At 40.7% G+C, this 20,437-nt stretch overlaps 1 protein-coding gene across 8 annotated transcripts in view; it reads left to right on the top strand.

The window, feature by feature from the left end:
• sema6dl (sema domain, transmembrane domain (TM), and cytoplasmic domain, (semaphorin) 6D, like) overlaps window positions 1–11,734 on the top strand; it is a 480,425-nt gene extending 468,691 nt beyond the window's left edge. For 4 of the 8 annotated variants that reach the window (XM_051920671.1, XM_028823781.2, XM_028823779.2 and 1 more), the window contains 4 exons: window positions 102–160; window positions 631–687; window positions 4,676–4,837; window positions 10,163–11,734. In XM_051920671.1, the coding sequence (XP_051776631.1) occupies window positions 102–160; window positions 631–687; window positions 4,676–4,837; window positions 10,163–11,466 (1,582 nt within the window). In that variant the 3' untranslated portion in view covers window positions 11,467–11,734. The remainder of the gene's footprint in view (window positions 1–101; window positions 161–630; window positions 688–4,675; window positions 4,838–10,162) is intronic. The other 4 variants (XM_051920672.1, XM_051920673.1, XM_051920674.1 and 1 more) reach the window with 4 other exon arrangements.
• Window positions 11,735–20,437: the final 8,703 nt, after the last annotated feature.

Raw genomic sequence — 20,437 nt, 5'->3', positions numbered from 1 at the left:
ATATACAGCCTACAACTAACTGGTTTTTTTTTTTAAGTATGGATTTATGGTAACTCCTATGTACCACTTACATTTGTCTTCTTTTCTTCTCCTACCCACAGCACTGGTTTTGAACAAGATGTGGAATACGGCAACACAGTGCAACTTGGAGACTGTCAGGGTGAGAAAGTCGCAGCTCTCTGTTGTTTGCAGATTCCTTTGGATGTGATGTTAGCTCTTTCCTGTGGTTTGCCTTAAGTCCTGACAGACAGCAGCACATTATCGTGCGGCCACATTCTGTTTACTGTGCCCATACATACCATGCACTGCTGGCAGCGCAAAACAAGATTTATAAAGCTGAGCTGCTCTCATCAGCGCCCCGAACAGTTAACTAATGAAGCAATTCATTTTCTCCACCCCTTCCCCCAGCCCACCCCACCCCACCTCTCCACTGTCACCACCCCCGCTATTGTTACTGTTGAACTCGATTTCTGCTAACTGATAGCCACCACTGATAAGCTTCAATGAAAGGTTTTTATTTTTTTTTTTTTTTAGTTTTAGTAAATCTAGATAGCATATCGATTCCTTTTTATTTGACTTTTAGTTTTGGTTTCATTTCACTGATTTCTTGTTCCCTTTTAATTCTTTTAGAAATTCTGGCTACTACAGCTACGCCAGATTACAAAACATTTGGCGGCCCAACATCTGGTTAGTTTTTTTGCTTTCTAAAAATTTTTATCTTTTGTTTTATTTTTTTGTTTTTGTTTTTTTTTTTCCTTCCTTTCCTAAAGTTCAGCATATTCCAGAAGCCTTTCCTGCTGCTTGTTGCTTTATTGCAGCTAGCAATTCATCATTTTACCAGCTTCTTCTCATCTTCTCACCATTATAGTTCTGCAAATAGGCAGGCTTTCTTCTCGCTCAGCACGCCATTGCTGGGTACAAGCATATTAACCATTCATTGCTGACCGATCACATTTCCTCTGAGGTTTCATTAACACAACTTCTGCTGCATGAATAACCACCACCAGGCTTAACTCTGTCCTCACCATCTCTTGGGGATTGTCTTAACGCAGAGTATGGTGGGGTGAGAATCCTTCATTTCAGACTTTTATTTATTTTTTTTTTACTTCTCTGTAGTAACAGGTGGCTTACTAGAAAACTGTTGCTAATGTCATGCTCTCATGTTCTTCTGTCTGTTTACATGTGCTCTACCTAAATAATGCAGGAGGGTGGAATGGGATTGAAGCTGTCTTTTTTTTTTTTACATTATTTGCATGATAAGTAATTCTTCATATTTTTTTGACAGGTATTAAAATAAATCTGGTTTTGAGGATTACATGTGAAAGTGTTCAAAACTAAGAAATATTAGAACTGAACTAAACCTATTTAAATACCTGCCAGGGCCAGTGATGTTACTGGAACCATTTTTATTTCTGTTGCTTGGATTTGTAAAATTTCAAAGTGCCATATGAAGTTCCCCACATTCCATACCCAATAATTTTTTAAAATGTCAATGCTTTAAAAAAAAAAAATTACACTTTCCGATGGACACTTCCACCCGCTGTGACATTGTAATAAATACAAAATGGATGGATTCTTATCAGCACAAATGAATCCCGATTTGTTGTAGTTGTCATCTCTGATCTGGCACAAAGCCGTTTCTTTTACTATTATTATGTTAGTCATGAATACAGCATACAAGAAGTAGATCAAACCAAGCAGAAGTCAGGTTAACTCTACAACAACAACATTTATTTGTATAGCACATTTTCATACAAATAATGTAGCTCAAACTGCTTTACAAGATGAAGAAAGAAAAAAGGAAAATAATATAAAAATAAAATTAGGCAATACTAATTAACAAAGGGCAGCATGGTGGCGCAGTGGTAGCGCTTCTGCCTCGCAGTTCAGAGACCTGGGTTCGCTTCCCGGGTTCTCCCTGCATGGAGTTTGCATGTTCTTCCCGTGTCTGCGTGGGTTTCCTCCCACAGTCCAAAGACATGCCGGTTAGGTGCATTGGCGGTCCTAAATTGTCCCTAGTGTGTGCTTGGTGTGTGTGTGTGTGTGTCTGTCTTACGGTGGGCTGGTGCCCTGCCCGGGGTTGCGCCCTGTGTTGGCTGGGATTGGCTCCAGCAGACCCCCGTGACCCTGTAGTTAGGATATAGCTGGTTGGATAATGGATGGATAATTAACAAAGAATAAAGTAAGGTTCGATGGCCAGGAAGGACAGAAAATCAAAAAAACTCCAGAGGGCTGGACAAAAAAAAAATCTGCAGGGGTTCTGAGGCTACGAGACCACCCGCCCCCCACTAGGCAACCCTACAGCTTTCTGTCTTCTAAGTATCTCATTGATATGTTGTTACTTGTCAGATTTCACAATTTGAACAGAATGTACAGTATGGTTTAATCCAACGTGACTTCAGTCCCCAGACTCATTGTTTTCAACTTGATTATGTTGGCCTCTTTTGTAAATCATTTTGAGATAAAGCCAACGTCCCATTATGTGATTTCTAGTCGGACAGCATGTCAGACCTAATGATTGCTGGTTGCCGATCCTATCGCTAGACCATGTCAGTTTAAAAGACTGAAAATCATTGGCTATGTCGACCTTCCACTATAGTCCTGTTTGCCCAGATTTGTGGTAGGCAATAATGTGCTTACCTGATGGAGGCGGCACTGTATGAACGGTTAACAGGTACAGCGAGTTCAGTTGCAAGTTCATCTCTCATGAGATCCTTAATCATTTATGATTTGTATAAATAGAAAAGCTGACATATAAATAGATATGAAAATATTAATTCACAGAAGTGGAGCGAGAGGAAAAAACACATTCACTCACTAAAGCCAATGTCACATAACACGACTTTTTGTTTGTCATGGGGCATGTCAGATTCGCAGTCACTGATCTTGTCGCTGCAAAGTGTCACACAACTGAAAATCACAAATCATGTCACATTTACCAACCGAGCACCAATCTTCCAGCGCAGTTGTGCTCACCCCTTTCTCGTGTGATAGCCAAAAGTATGCTGCCCGGTGGAGACGCTGCTATACAAAGTATTAACAGCTGCAGTGAGTTCAGCAGTGCTCTCTGCTCTTTATTTATTTTTTCCTTTCTGTCCTGTTATGTAAAGCACACGATATCAGTGAGACAAGCAGCATTATATGCTTTGTACTTTCGGATGAACATTCATTGGTTTCAGTTGTCCTGCACGCAGCGCCACCCCTGTGACTAAAAAGAGATTTTGTTGGAGTGACTCACTGGGTATATCAGAATAGATTACTGGCTTTCTCAGGGGCACGTGCTGCCAGCTAAGATTCACTAAGATTATATAAATGTGGGGTATGCTGGAAAAGTCACCTAATGTGACATGCCAGTTAATTTTTCACTAAAGAAAATGCACTGACATTCAGTCTGTCAGGACTGCTGTGAGGTTTATGTATAAAAAACTCAGAATATGTTTTGCCATTGGAAGGGTTTCTAAAGTGTTGTCGCACACGAGCAGTTGGTAGACAACCTCAGGGCTCATTTGGCAGTAATTACCCTTCAAGACGGGTTGGCACTGTCCAGTGCCTCGATTGATGGACTGTCCTACAACAGACAACAAAAGATCATAAAAGGTCTGGGGCACCACACTGATCCTTGTATATTATGATGTTGAAAGCAAAACTAGCCTTCTTCAAATGGTCGTCAGCCAGACTGTTTCAAGATGGCAGTTGTAAGGAACCTCGGAGGAAGAGACATGTTCAGTAGATCGGAAAGCGGAAGTGATGGCCAGGAAGGACAGAAAAAACAAAAAAAAACTGACGTCATCAGAGACCAGTCCGTCAATCATTCTTTCTGCAGAGGGAGGTAGAAGAGAGGCATTAGATGACAGCACCAACCCCTGGCTTGGAGGGCAGTTACTATCAAATCAGCTCTGAGGGTGTCTCCCAATTGCTTGTGTGTGATACTGTACACATTTACAAGCAACAGATGTAAAAATTGTTCTACTGACACAGGCTTTGTCATGATTCCATATTGAAACAAAAATGGTTAAAAGAAATATTCTATCCAAAAATGATATTTTTTATATGTTACTTACCTCATGTTGACTGTAGTGATGGCCAAGAAAAACTTGTAATCTCATGTAGTACCTGTGTGTCCCCCTCATTCTCTGGGTAAGGGTCCCATCTGCAGTTCAAAAGCTCAATCCGGTGTGAATGCATTTCCCAAAATGGTTTATCTGATAATGTTTTAGCCAAAGATACATGCGTTTGGGACATTGTGAGCATACAGTAGGATGGCTTGACATGTGGAGTATGTGGCACGACTAACGTGAGATTTTTTTGTTGAAAGTTTTTGCTGTTGCCTGCATTGGCCTCCATAGATGCCAATTCTATCGGTTCTGATTGAAAACATGACATTAAAAATTTTTTTGGTCATCAAAACAAACTACATGGGGTAACATAAAAAATGTTTTTGGGTGGAGTATGCCTTTAAATACCTTTTTAATGCCTCACAGGGAAAGGTGAAAGCAAAAAATAATAGCCGTATATTCAATTATTTTAAAGGTAGTTTTATTTATAAATGAATGGTGTCATAAAGCATAATAAACAGTGGATAATTTAATAAAGCCTCAGATCCACGCATTGCATACTTTATTATGTATTTTCTAAGTGTTAACTGGATTTTAATGCAATCTGTTTGTCACCACAGACATGAAGTTTTCCTCGCCCCCTGTAACCACATCTGGCCATAAAGTTTCTGCCAAAGTCATTGATTCTCAGAAAACATTACTGATTAGTTCACGGAAATTTGTGCACCAAGATGATCCAGATACCCCTGATCTTTTCAATCCTTTATCAGGTATCCCAAAGGGTAAGGCCTTAGTGAGACTTCATTTAGCTGAATGGAAACCTGAAGAGCAACTCTTTGCCTGACTTTTTTTTAAGGTCAGACAGGAAAAAAAAAAGTTATGAGCGAGTGTTCTGTGATTTTTAAAATTGTTTTTAGTTATAAGTAAAATGGTGCTGAGGAAAATGTTGATGTTTGCATAGAAATGTGATTCATTTTCAATACTTGACTTCAATCAATCAGATCTCCATCCAGACACTTTCATGTGTAGCTCTGAGCTGGTAGAACGAGCTGCCCAACTCCATCCAAAGTGCCGACCCCCTCACAGTGTTTAAGAAGTTCTGTGAATATCTTTCTAAATAATAATGGTCTTGATATGAGATTCATAGTACTTAAGATAAGAGTAACTATTCTCTGGTGTTGTGTTGTTCTATTTGGTTTAGCGCTCTTCCCTTGTGTGTGCTGCAGCTCTTGTTCCTAAAGACGTTTACTGGATTTTGTTCACCTCGTTTATAACTCTCTTTGGATAACAGCATCTGCCAAGTGAAGAAATGTAGTTTTAATTAGGGTTCCACGGCTCGGTGGGCCCAGTTTCACGGCCTAGTCAATGTTTGTTTGGGTGTGTACTGTTGCCTACCAGTACTGGAAAAGTACCAAAAATCCCAAATTTTAAAAAGGTACAGTACCAGAATTTTCAGTATCAGAAGTAAACTGCTATTGCACTTGTGGAAAAATTTCCATTTTGTAGACTTCACAAAACAAATGCAGTCTTTGACACAATTGGGATTTCACGGGGGACCACCCCTGAATCCCCACCCGAGGCTTGGATGCAAGTGGGATTTCACGACTCTTAAGATTCACGCAAGCTACTGTGCGGTGCACCAGGGAGGCTGGAGTAAGACTGGGAGGTTTTCGAGTTAACTGTTACTTGCTTCAGAATAGTTTTGGTACCGGTACTAAGCTCCGTAAGGTGGTATCAACACTAAAGTCAACATTTTAGTAACAGTCTAGCACTAGTCTGCACATTCTCCAGGTGTTTCTGTGAGTTACGAGATATGTAGTCCTAAACACTTCCAATATTACCCATTAGAGGGGGATGTCACCATGAAACCCTGGCTTGTAATAAGGGCAAGCATTGAATCTTTAAAAAATGAAAGATTTATTCTTCAAAAGAAGGTATTCCAGTGAAGCTCTTTAGAGTACAGAGGCAAACTGGAATTTCCTGTAACAAAGGCAATCCAAGCCAAACAAAGTCCCAATGCAGAATCCAAATAAGAGTCGAAGAAGGTCAAAAATCCATAATATACAAAGGGTACAAGCACAGCAGAGCACAGATAACTCACCGACTCCAATTTACAGGGTCTGTCCCTGGCGGTGATTGGCACGTGGCCCCGCCTCTTGTGGAACCACCCACAAAACACATGGAACTTAACAAAGGCAGCCTATATACATAGACAAAACCAAAATTAAAGAATGATGTATGTAGTCAACATAAATAAAATGATCAAAAATTAAAAACAAGCAAAATGTTCAAACATGAGACACCCTGGCTGAGACATGACGGTGGGTGCGTATAAACGTGTACATTTTGATAAAGTAGGATCCTGTCCGGGATTGGTTCCTGACTTGCACCCAGATAATGTAGAATGTGCAGAATGCAACCGTGAAATGGAACAAATGTAATTAAATATATCCTGCAATGTGCTTAACACAACTCTCTTATGTTACATAAGGTCTGTTTTCCTGCTTAAGTCAATACATAAAAAAAAATTAAACAGAAGGCAAATTAGCATTTCATTTGTAAATATCTCAGATATATATGGGTTTAATCCATTTTGCAGAGGAAAAATACAATGAAGAGTTTGTGTCGACTTCATGTAACGTTAACTGCAAAACGTTACGTTGATTTATCCTGCTGAGGGTTTCATCCAGCACAACAAACACAGGCAGGCGATGTCTTTCATCCTTCCAGTTCTGGTGGGACTCCAGTCCATCACAGGGTCCACACACACACACACACACACACTCTCAATTTAAATACATCCCAGGTTTATAATTGTGATGATACCCACAGCAGCGTAGGCAAAATGTGAAAACAGAAAAGCACCAACAGACACACATATTTGTATAAATTTGCAAACCTTTCTGAAGACATGTTTTCAGTTTGTCATTATGGATTACTGTGTGCAGACTGATGGGTAAAAATGGCCAGTTTATCCATTTAAAACAAAAAATGCAACACAATAATGTGTGTAGGAAGTATAGGAGTCTGATTATTTTCTGAATCCACTGTATATACAGTATGATTATATATGTACAGACATGGGAAGTGTCCTAAAGAATTTACTGGGATGAAAGATGATTTCTGGCCTGGCTGGAAGGCCATAATGGATAAACACTATAGAAGGAGACATAATCCCGCCGGGATGGTTCTTGATTATTATCCCAGCTGGGGTGTAAGATTAATGGATGGACTTGGGGAGACTGTCTGTTTAGAGCAGTTCCTTCTCCAGTGCAATAGATGGCAGTGCTCCTCTAGAATGGTCTCAGTATGGACACCTGCAGGGATCCATGGGATTTGTAGTCAGAAAGGACAATCCTGTCGGGTTCTTGGGTGCAACGAAAGGGCTTTGCTGGGAGAAGAGCTCCCTGTTTTGTGAGGCTTCCATGTGACCTGTACTGTGCCACCAAAAGTTCTCCCAGGTCCAACAGAAAAGAAGCTACTTGACCTTATCTTATGAATTGGAGACAGACAGACAGACAGACAGACAGACAGACAGACAGACAGACAGACAGACAGACAGACAGACAGACAGACAGACAGATAGATAGATAGATAGATAGATAGATAGATAGATAGATAGATAGATAGATAGATAGATAGATAATTTTATTAATCCCAAGGGGAAATTCACAAAAAAAAAATCACATAGAGAGCGAGTCCTCCTCCTTTCCGTTTCCCGCAGGTATTTGCGTCTGTCCACTCTAACTGTGCTAAACCCGGGTAGGTCCACGTTAGCATCTGGGATGTTAGTTGTTAGCCACATTTCACAAAAACACAACAAACTGCATTCTCTGTAAGTCCTGACATTTTTCACCAGCGCGGCCAGTTCATCGATCATATTTGGTAGTGAGTTCACATTTCCAAGGATAACAGAAAGCACCAAAGGCTTGTATCGCCACTTAGCTTTTAGCTTAGCACCAGCTCTGCTGCCACAATACAACCTTCTTATCTCGTCGGGTAAATAGGGAACCACACCGGCACGGGCCTTTGTTCTCAGCAGTTGAAGTTGACTGCCTGAATAGATGAGTCTCGACGTGTAATAATCCATGTCCAAGTAGTAAAAAGTGTCCAGGGATTGAGCCACATAAAAGAAAGGGGTAGGAGTGATCAGAGAAATAGAGAAAAATAGAGAAAAAGGTAGAAAGATAAAGTCATACACTGAGCTACTGGAAAGGCTGCCACTCGTGGCGGCGCCCGAGTCACTAAGAGTAGTGTATTGGTTTGTGCGATTGTGGAATAAGAAGCCTGTGTAAGGTGTTACTATTGTAATAAACCTTGCCCTTTAACCCAGGGACTTGTGTCCATACAGTTGTGTCTGGGGCATGAGGTGCTACAGCACCCCCTAGTGGCCACAACATTTAATGATATACATGGGGTTTTTAAGGTTTCACCCACAAAATACAAGAAACACAGCAGAACACATACAGACGTAGCAAAGAGTAAATAAACAGAACACTATTAATCAGACTTATGTGATTTAACAAAAACACATTAAATAATACATCTGAATGAATGAAAATGACAAAAGAAATGAAAATAAACATAAGCCATGGGACACACACTGGATGAAACATAACGGATAAGAGCTAACAAATCAAACTCACCAACAGGTACCTGACCAGGTTGTAGCACTAAATCACAGTAGAAGAAGGCATGTTGGCGGTGGTTGAAGTGGCTCCCCATTTACTATGTGAAGTGTTTTTAGTAGTGAAAAAAGTCTTTATAAATGTAAAGAATTATTATTATTAAGGAAGCACAGCTTAACAGCATAATGCCTTGCATCTTATGAAGAAGAGGAAGATGTGGATGAAGTCTTTTAGGAATGACTGAAAGTTAACTTTCTTCTTTTTTATATAGTGTGTTTGAGCTCCTCAGCAATGTTTTACAAATAACATTATAACTGAGAGAAATGTCATGGTTTCCATGAGCTAATATGGCAGTGGTTCATTTAATTTCATTTTTGGTATATATACTTTATGATTACACTTTGCTGATCTCTTCATTTTTTTTTTTTACTTTTTCCTTCCCTTTCTTTCTTCTGACTGCCATTTAAATCTCCTAACATTTAACACTAAGAAGGCCTTGCCACTAACAAGATATATTTTCTGACCTGAGTAAAACTTTGTCATCTTGTACACTCTGCATGATGTAATTAATCCTAGTGATCGTAGCCCCTTGTTGTATGCCAACAGTAATGTCTGTGGTCACTAACAAATTACTATTCACTTGGATGCAATGAGAACTGAAAATTCTAGTGTTCTACAACAATAGAAAACATCTAACCGAATGTACTCCTTCAAATCTTTTACCTTTCTCTGAACTAACTGTAGGAATTGAATGCTTCATAATCAATGTGACAAAAGATTTCACTGTATTTTCCTTCAGCTGCATAGTTTAAGGGTGGACATTTTGTTTTTAGTACAGTAAGTAGAATAGCTCAGCTGTATTGGGCTCTTATTGTCAAAAGGATTAGACTGAACGTCTGCAGATTATTTGAAAAATTACTTTTATTAGATTTATTCGCTGAAAGTGGATAAAATAGAGAGGGTGGGGAGAAGGATAAATCAACTATATTAATTGGTTGTGCTTAAAACAAAAAGTGAGTGATTACCCCGTGTTGTACATGGAGTGTACTCACCTCAGTATTATGCAGACATCTCTTGTTTTTAAATTTTTTCAAATAAGAATCTCAATTTCTATTATATTTCCAATCATTTTTAATTAGGTCATTTCTCAAGTGATTAAATATAATACTCAAAAATAAAACAAAATGTCAGTTTAGACAAACAAGTTAGTTGAAATTTCTATGTAGTAGTTCTGCTTCATTGTTGATCTGCTGAATTTTCAGCTTTTTTGGATCTTTTAGTTCCCAGTCATTATAAAGAAAGTCAGGAGTGTGGGATACTAAACTGGGGTGAGTGAAAGGCAAAGACAAATGCAGCTGTCGGATTGAATGTGTACACCAACAATGGGTTATCAAGGTTACAGGCCAGGCTTGTTTCATACTTTGTGAACGGAGCGGCCATGAACCATCTTTCTAATATGTTTCATTTGTCTTAATGCAGGTGTATGGGAGGTCCAGTCCGGAGAGTCAAACCAAATGGTTCACATGAATGTTCTGATCACCTGCGTTTTTGCAGCCTTCCTGTTGGGAGCTTTTATTGCTGGTGTGCTCGTGTACTGCTACCGCGATGCATTCCTGAGAAAATCACGGAAAATCCACAAAGATGCAGAGTCTGCTCAATCCTGCACAGATTCGACCGGAAGCTTTGCAAAATTAAACGGATTATTTGACAGTCCCGTAAAGGAGTACCAGCATAACATTGACCCGCCAAAGTTGTACACCGACATTTTGACCAATGGGAAGGATGGACCCCCTAATGGAGATACTAAGACCATGATGCTGAGCTGTCATGGTCAGCCTCCAGATTTAGCAGCACTTCCAACTCCAGAATCAACTCCAGTTCTTCAACAGAAGAGCCTTCAGCCTGTCAAGAGTCAATGGGAAAAGCCGCACCCTAAACTGAATGGCTCGCGAAAGGAATCGCCTCTGAAAAGTCCCCAGTTTTTTCCATCCAGCCCCCCTCCTCATTCTCCTCTTGGACACCCTCAAATTCCAAGCGCTGTGGTTCTTCCTAATGCCACCCACGACTACCGCGCTTCCTTTGCAAATGTGGATGCTCACCGATCCGAACGGAGAATGCAGAATATCGATCACCCTGTGGTTGTAAAATCAAGCAAAAAAGAGCATCGACGATCAGTGGACGCAAGAAATACGCTTAATGACCTGCTCAAGCATTTAAACGAGGCCAACGGCAACCCCAAGGCTATTCTGGCAGATCCTGCTATGGCTCGTCAGAACATGATGTTGGATCAGATAAACATGTCTGAGATACCACCAAAAGTTCCCAGCAGAGAAGCTTCCCTCTATTCTCCCTCCTCAACACTTCCAAGGAACAGTCCAACTAAAAGGGTGGATGTGCCCAGTACTCCTACAACACCAACAGTACCAATGAACACTTTAGAAAGACAGAGGGGCTACCATAAAAATTCACAAAGGCATTCAATATCTGCCCTGCCGAAAAATATGAACTCTCCAAATGGAGTCATGATATCGAGGCAGCCCAGTATGAACAGAGGTGGCTATGTGCCACCTACACCGCCCTCCAGGTTGGACTCGCATGGAGCACCTGTTGGTGTCCATCAGCAACCTTCAATATCCCGACAGAGTAGCTACACGGGACAGGGTTCCCTCCCGCGTACAGGAGTCAAGAGGACACCCTCCATAAAGCCTGATGTCCCCCCAAAACCCAATGGGTTCGTTCCTCAGACTTCTTCCATAAGGCCAGTAAACAAATATGGCTACTAAAGTGTGAGCTTGTTCGCTTGGTGAAAACAAACAAACAAACAAACAAAAAAAATGGCCTGGTGCTTTCAGGTTGCCTGAAAGTTTTTGCTCATGTTTGTTGATTAAAAAAGAAAACAAAGAAGAAGAAGAGCAAAAAACAAACAGCACTGTAGTAGCAGAAGCAGGAGAAACAAATGGCCAAAACTGCCGATTTGGCCGACTTCTCCACCTCTGCTTTGTCTGTGAACCTTTGCCAAACAGGCAGGACAATGCTACGTTAAGGTTTAAAGACGTAGAGCAGCCGGGACACCCGAGGATGTTGGGTCAAGTGGATGCATTGGGGAGCGTAATTGTTCATTTTTATGCATTTTATGCCATGCCGGCATTTAGAAATTCATACGTGATAATACTTGAACAATGAGTTACATTTTTCACTGCCACCAAGCATTGCTGTCTTCCCATAAAATGTGAACTTTTATTTAACACACACATATATATATAATATATATATATATATATTCATACAAGTATATACATACTTAATGTTTATATCTATGTATGTATGTATGTATGTATGTGTGTATATATATATATATATATATATATATATATATATATATATATATATATATAAATCCACTTTTTTTTTTGTAAAGAAAAGTATGCATTTGCCTTGCCGCTTGCACAAAATTTCAGAAAATAATGAATACCACGAAAATGTTTTGAGCCTACAAAGGTGCACTTTTGACACTTATGTGGGAACTTTGTTGTGTATTTTATTAAATCCTTTGTGTCACTGGTACACCCGCAATGGGACGCACTTAGTTAACTGTGGCGGTATCTATTGCGTCCAAACGGCGCACAAGGTTTTATTTGGACTGCAAGCTGGATGAACTCTTGCTCCCGTAAAAATGGACTGTACCGTAAATATGATGAAAGTAACCTTTTATTTTGTGCTGCTATGGTTTTACAAATGTAGCTCTTAAATGCATTGTATCGATGTAGTTCTTCATCATACAAACTTCTGGCTGCCAATTCACTGTGAATCTGAGCTCCTGGTTGTAAATACCCAGGGACTGTTATTCTCTACTTAATTATTGCCTTTTTTCGGCCCCCTGTAAGGCATGTGGATAAAAAAAATCTCTAGGGACCTGAAGTTGAAATCTGGTTTGGGTCAGAAGTAAAATGATTTCAAAGCAGACGGGTCTGTGGAGCTCTCCACGTCTCACACCAGTCGGGTTGACCGAAGACTAAAGCACCTGCCCGCCCGCTCACGTGAGGTCCAAGGGTGGAAGTGTTGCAGAGCCCTCCCAGATGGAAGGCTGCTTACCGTTTAGCCAAGACTTTTAGCAACGTTTATAAATGAAAAGGTTAAGACATCACTGCCTGTCTATCTGAGATCACCAAACGTGATGAATGGGTGTCCGTTGTTTTAGCACAGTAGGGAAAATGGCTGAGCTGCCACATCTTATGAAACAGTTCAATAAATTAATAAATGTGCAATTGTTTAAGTAACAGAATAATCCTGAAAAGTCATGCAGGTAATGACATTGATCTGTAAATACTTTTTTGTGCGTTTACCTGAATTCTGTGCATTGTGTGCCTTATACAATGAGCATTATCATAACTATTGAATATCTGTTGAGTGTTCTTGAGCTTAAAAGACTTAAAAGTGTGCCAGTTTTACATTTTCTAAAGATAAAAAAAGACAAACAACCATAACCGAACAAATATTAGTTTGATTGTTTTTGGCTCATTTCTAATGTACAACTAGATTATAATACAACTGATCAATCTTTGCAAGCATTCCACTTCAGAGTGATGAAGAGTATAAAATTAACAGAATCGTTACAAGAAGCTAATGCGCTTGTTAGCCATGAATTCCTGGTCCAGTGACCAAGAAGCAGCACTGTATGTGTGAATGTAAGTCACTCATGGTGAGCACGAGGAGGAGAAGGAGGAAATTAGATGAGAGACTCTGAGACGGATCGCAGACATTACGTTGCTCCCGTGTCGTCTGCAGGTGAGCCCACTGCTTCATTCTGCTTATTAATTAAACTATGGAGATTTGTGTTTCCACATTACATGGCGGAGAAAACTGAATTCACGGCACAAATTAATGAAGCAGCATGAACGGGTGAAGCATAAGGCAGGCTCAAAAGTAGGTCTGTGTCTGAGAGGGTGAGTCAGCAAACTAAAGTGTTTATGCCCAAGAACAAATATTTTTCTCGATAACTGGCCCCGATTTCCACTGTTTTTTTTTTTTTTTTCGAAAGGAAAAAAATATATATATATCTATATATAAATGTCCTTTCTGTTACTGGTCTAATTATCCTTGTACACTTCTGTCAACTTGTACTTGCCAGGACCTGCCCCTTATTTTTATTAATTAGAATTTTGTATATGTAGATTTTTTTTCTTTTAGTTTAATAGCAAAACCCAAAATAGCATTAAACTCTGCTGAAAGCGGGTTTACAATGGTGAGCTGCCTTGTATATTGCAATGTGAATACGGACGGCATTTATGTTGCAATTTGACGTGTCAATCCTTTTCACATTTCGGTTTTGATGCTTTGTGTGCAAAGAATAAACCCCTGCTGTCAATCTCCTCTTTCTTTTCTTCTCCTTCATTTGAAGCACTGTGCAAGTTTCCAAGCTGAAAGTAAATGGTTGTATATGTCCTACCAAGAACTTTAACCTGTGTAGATATCTTGTAAAGTTGTACTGTGAATGTGTAAATAATTACATACTTTTTGTTTTTTAACACGGCATGTAAAGTCAAAATAAAATATTAAAAGTATAGAACTAGATTATCACAAAGACACTTCTTTAAATGGTGGTTGGCTTTGCCATAAAAATGACAGCAGTGGTCCATTTGCTTTGTGTGTATACGTCTTCTCAACTCCATCTTTCACAATGCAGACTGGTTATCAGTTGCAGAGGCCATACAGCATGTGAGTTCAAATGGCATTGAGTCTACTTGATATTACAAATACAACATTCAGAACTGTCTTAATGTGGACCGTAACCGGGAAACTAATGAATCAGACTTGGACTAAAAAAACCCAGCTAAGATTCTCACCGCCTTTGACGGTGATTTATTTCTTTTTGGTGGGGATCCCAGGAACGCACCCAGCCTTGGCTCGACTCACACACACTCCCTCACAGAGACAAAAAGCAAATGGTAATAAAACAGAAATTGAAGACTGTATTCAACGATAATATAACTATACACATTACAATGATCCCACCCCAGTTCCCTTCCGACGATATACAATAAACACAAATTCAACAATAACAAACAACTAACAAAAGCCACACACGATGAAGTCCATGAAAAACGGCAACTGATGGAATGAAATGATAGAGGTAGATAGTCCAGAGATTAGCACGCTGTAAGTGAATGTAAAGGTCAGTCCTACCGGCATTTCCTAATGAGATGATGACGTGTGAATGGGATCAGGAGTGCTGCTTTCATTGCAGGTTGACAACAAATCCTCAGACAGTCCTCATGCAGAAGGAAGATACCAGACAGTCCATACACCCAAAACAAGATTCCGTAGGCAGGAAAGGGAAGGCAAACAGACTGTTAACTCCGACACAAAACAACAAAAAAACTCTCTCTCAGTATAACTGGCCTCCTTTTAAATCCCACACTGGCCTCCTTGTCCCCAGCAGCCCCTGCACCCTCAGCAGATGACCAATCAGAGCCACTGTAGGGACTGCTGGGAGTTGAAGTTTTCACTCCCCAGTAGCACCACTATAAGTTAATCTTGTAAATATTATGCTGGATTGATCTGAAGGTGGCAAAGAGTGGTCAGTGCTGGAGTCAAGTGTCCTATGTTCGACTTCCATGCTCTGTCAATGTAGAGTTTGCATGTTCTCTCCATGTCTGGAGGGTACTCCAATTTACATCTCATATCCCTATCCCCATCCCCATATATTTTTGGGTTAGGTTAATCTGTGATTCCAAGTTGTATACAATACAACTTATTTTTGTATAGCTCTCTTCACTGTGTGGGACAAGTGCAGGGACAGAGCGCTGTGAACAATTCTCAGTTAAAATACAAGTCTAGATGATACTAACAACAAAATGTAGAACTGGTACACATATAAATACAAATTTGTTAAAACACAGAGAGAACAAGGTTGAAAGTGATTAAACATAAATGGAGACCAGCAATATCTGTCCATTAATTCATTGATGACCTATGGCCAGTTGACAACAGTTAGTAAAAGTCAAAAACAAACTCACTGTCCTGGAGACCTCGGCCAGGACAGTGGCTGCCTACCTGCTCCTGAGTTTCTGTGCTGACCATCCAATCTGATGAGAGAATCTTTCCACCCGATGATTCCAACGCTGCTTTACCTGAAATGATTTACACAGAAGAGCAGCCAGTCAAGAGTGCAGCGACACCAAGTGCCACATCCAGATACTGAGAAGAGAGTAAAACAACAGAGGAGGTTTAGTAGCAGTTTAAAAAATGTTGTATTACTTATATTTCTGTACAAATGAGTAACAAACAGAAATTCCATGAGCACAGCAGCTCTAGTCAGGGTATGCTGGACTACAGTCATGAGTCTTCAGCCTGACTTAAAAGCTGAGACTGAAGAGGCATCTCTAATAGTAGCAGGCAGACAGAACATTCCACAGTTTCAGGGCCCTTTAAATAAAAGCTCGACCTCACCACTGTTATTTTATTAATCCTTGGAATTTTAAGTAAGCTGGCATCATGAGATCTCAATGTGCGCTCTGGTTTATAAGCAATGATAAGTTCAGGTAAGTTCATAGGACCTTGAACATTAAGGCTTTAGAAGTTAAAAGGCAAATTTTGAAATCAGCTTTAAGCGTACCTGGAAGCCAGTGTAAAGACTTGAGGACAGGGGTTGTGTTTGTATTATTTTGGTTTGTGTAATAATTCTTGCAGCAGCATTTTGAATTAACTGAAAGCTGCATAAAGAAACATTTGAACAGACAGTGTATAACACATTGTAGTAGTCAATCCTACTATAAACAGGATGTACGTGTGAGCCCAGCAACTGACTGGCATCCTGTCCAGAGTGGGTCCCTTGCCTTAGGATTGTAACCTAAACCTCAAAGCAGGTTTGAGAATGTTGCGATCACGTGGCATCTCCTATCAACATTTTATCACACACAGGAGTATGACAGACCTTGACTGCGTTGCTGGCAATTTTCCTTGCAGTGCATCACAAAGGTAAAGCATTTATGAGAACACAAAATACAGAGAGTACCCAATCAGACAAACCTGCAAAACAGTAGCCGTATTTTCCTATTTCAACGTTTTGACGCAAAAAAGTGGTAAGATGGGTGTCAGTCGCCTATCCAAATATGCTAACTATATGACAGTAAGTGAAAAAGCAGCGTATCCCAAGAAGATTGAATGATTTTGAGCATTTCAGATTCAAAGTGGATGCCATTGATTGAATGGTGACTATTGGTCAATTGTACTAAACCTGAACGAATACTATTAGAACATATGAAACAAAATGACATGGTATCAGCAACGTTTTGTTGCTGCAAAAAGACTGATTTTCCAGCAAGACAACAAGCCCAAGCGTAAAGCCAAAGCTACATAGGAATGTCTTCTAAAAAACAAGGTGAATGTCCTGGAGTGGTCGAGTCAGAGTCCAGATCTCAATTCAATTGAGAATGCATGGCTGGACTTGACAAAGGCTGATCACTCACAGTCATCATGACAGACACCTGACAGAGCTGGAGCAGTTTACCAACGAGGAATTGATAAGAGTGGAAAGCTCATAAAGAAAGAGGGAGATCTGGGTGCACAGACTCGAGGATGTCATGGCTGCCAGAGGTACATCTACTAAATAGTGACTTGAAGGTGGTGCATCAGTTATGGTGTGTTTTCATTTTTGCAATTTATTTTGAACCACTTTGGAGAAATCTGTTTTTACTCGGACATTAAAGAGTCTTTTTTCTGTTCATCAGTGTCAAAAGAGCCAAATTAAATCCACCACACATTAGCTGTTAGGTGGTGAAGGGGTGAGAAAGATAGTTAGAAACAGGGGTGATTAGGGGGCCAGAATGACCAGGCCAGATCGGGCAGATTAGCCCAGAGATCAGGATACACCCTACTGTACTCTTTACAAAGGACACCCAAGAATCTTTATGAACCCAGAGAGTCTGGACCTTGGTTTTACATCTCATCTTAAGAACTGTGCCATCTTTACAACACAGTGTCACAGTGCACTGCACTGGGGTATTGGGATCCACATTCAGACCACACAATAAGCACCCCCTACTGGCCTCGCCAACACCTCTTCCAGCAGCAACCCAAGGTTTTCCTGGTTGGTCTCCCATTCAAGTGCTGGCCAGGCCTGAACATGCTTAGCTTTACGTGGATTACCTGTCCTGAAGTGCATGTGGTATGGCTGCTGTGTTTCAGTTGATGTGACTTGTGATGTTTCAATCTGTAGTGCTAACTTTCCCCGCTTCACCTTAATTCTTCTCCTACTCCTTACCTGACCTTTGCCCCTCTATAGTTACTGCCCACAACATTCATGATCTGGTGGCAACACTCTGCTCCACTTCTCTGTCTTTCTCATAATCTGCAAATCAGATAAGCATCATGGCATTTAATTTCTTATATCTTTCCTGTCTAAACTTGTAAATACCTACATGAAAGGTAACAAGATAGAAACACAGCTGTATTGAACTTAAAAAAGCTTTAAGTGTGGTTTACATATATAGCACTTAAAAAGCACATGTAAAAAAACTGACACTTTACTGCATTCAGGGTTGCTAGTGACCCTATATATTTCAAGTGAATACATGATCATAATAAACTAATTTTAAATTATTTTGGCATTCTTAACAAATTGTTGCAGATGAAATTAATGAGGCAGATTAAAACACAGGCAGCAAGGTGGTGCTGTGGTAGCGTTGCTGCCTCGCAGTAAGGAGACCTGGGTTTGCTTTCCGGGTCCTCCCTGCGTGGAGTTTGCATGTTGTCTCCGTGTCTGTGTGGGTTTCCTCTGGGTGCTCTGGTTTCCTCCCACAGTCCAAAGAGATGCAGGTTAGGTGAATTGGTGGTCCTAAATTGTCCCTAGTGTGTGCTGGGTGTGTGTGTATATGTGCCCTGTGATGGGGTGGCGCCCTGCCTGGGGATTGTTCCTGCCGTGCACCCTGTGCTGGCTGGGATTGGCTCCATCATGACCCTGTGTTAGGATATAGTGGGTTGGAAAATGACTAACTGACTGACTGACTGACATTAAAACACTAAGGTTTTAAGTGACATTGTGTGACCATTAGCAGGTCACTTCACCTACCTGTGCTTCATCTGGAAAACCAAAAGAAATGTAACCAATTGTAAGTCGCATTGAGATAGGGTGTCAGAAAAATAATAAGTGAAAAACTACATGTTTCACCTCAGAGCATCATTTAAAAAGAGGCAAAGCAGCTTCTAGGTGTCCTGATATTGGAGATGGGCAACAGACGTCCATGTGTCCCATTACTGACACCTCCCAGACTTGGGAAGTTACAATGACCTCTTGACAGTCCACTGAGGCCTGTGTCACTGGTGGCCTCTGTGACTTTACTTCTGGGATATCAGTAACACCATGTCTGATCTCCTGAGAGCATGTCTTCTAATACTAAAATTCACAAAATCTGTCTGTCTGCAAGCGTTGGCTGTACTGATGTGACAAAAATGTCAACAATGGTTACAGGAAGGCTCTCATGACCACAGAGAAAGCACAGGGAGGCCATGAAAATGGGCCAATTGTGTGACAAGCTGTCACAGGGCCTTTGTTAATGATTTCCACCAACAACAAGGATGACGTGCCTGCCACAGAATGTTAACTAGTGACTAAGACCAGGGGATGTCAACTTCCAGGTATGGGACTCCAGTTACAGTATCCATTACTATATGTGCGTATGCTTTGAATGGTGTGGTGCTTGCGTAGATTGGACAATCCTGGTGTAGTGCAAGGCTTGTTTAGTATGGCTGAGGGGCCATTTCATGTTAGTGCATTATGATGGACCAGCATCTGCTCATGGCAGCCTCCTATGCTGTGCCTACTCATGCCAAGACTAACACACAGCCTTTGCTTACTAAATAGGATGGATCGACCTCTGTGTACCTACAAGGTGTACGAAGCGTTAGGGCATCTATGCAAAATTCACACTTAAGTTCAGCATGTCTGCTTTGCCACCTTCTAGAACATCCCCCCCAACCCAATCACAGTTAAGCACTCATCCCCGAGCCCTCAACTCACACTAAACATACCCTGCTGCCAGGCTATACACATTTGTTTAAACCCGTCACTTCGCTGTGCTTCTCTTCACCATCGATGTGATCGTCCAAACTGTTAAATCAAAGACTCTGGCTTTGTTCCAAACAGACAGCTACTTTTTTCCCAAAGGTTTCCTAGAGCAGGATTTCACGCTTGGGCCCAATGTCCATGCCTAAGGGCTTTTCTTTAAAGAAAGCTTTGTTTATTAAAGTGAGTGAAAACGTTAAACAAAAAGCACATCTTTTGCCGGTGTCAGTCTGGGGGAGGGGGACAATGTCAAGAGTCCCACTCTCCCGCTTAAATCTGCCATTAACGACATTCTCCGTTTCATCCTGTCTCCCTCTCCCTTTTTTCTTAAGGGCGGCTTTCTTGTTTTTTTTTGCTAGACAGAAGAAGCTCTCTGAAATGATTTTCCGCTGTTCACTTTGGAGGGCCCATCACTCGCGAGCTGCAGCATTAAACAGCCAAATGCACGGCATCTTCGCCTGTCAAGAGGCAATGAGCCAGAGAAAGACACCTCGTGTGAAATTTAGCACTTTCAATTATTTCTCTCTACCTATCTGTCTTTTCACTTTTTTCTTATTTCCTCTCTTTTTCTCTTTTTATACTCTACTTAGCAATGTGCAGATAACAGGTGATTCTCTATAGAATTTATGAGAAGAAGCCTGTATGTGTTCTATTCACACCGAGGTGGGAACAGAGAATAATGAAGGGATCAG

Source organism: Erpetoichthys calabaricus, chromosome 17, assembly GCF_900747795.2.
Source record: "Erpetoichthys calabaricus chromosome 17, fErpCal1.3, whole genome shotgun sequence".
Classification (NCBI taxonomy): domain Eukaryota; kingdom Metazoa; phylum Chordata; class Cladistia; order Polypteriformes; family Polypteridae; genus Erpetoichthys; species Erpetoichthys calabaricus.
Note: the sequence above shows the minus strand (reverse complement) of the source record. Positions and strands in the feature narration are given on the sequence as shown.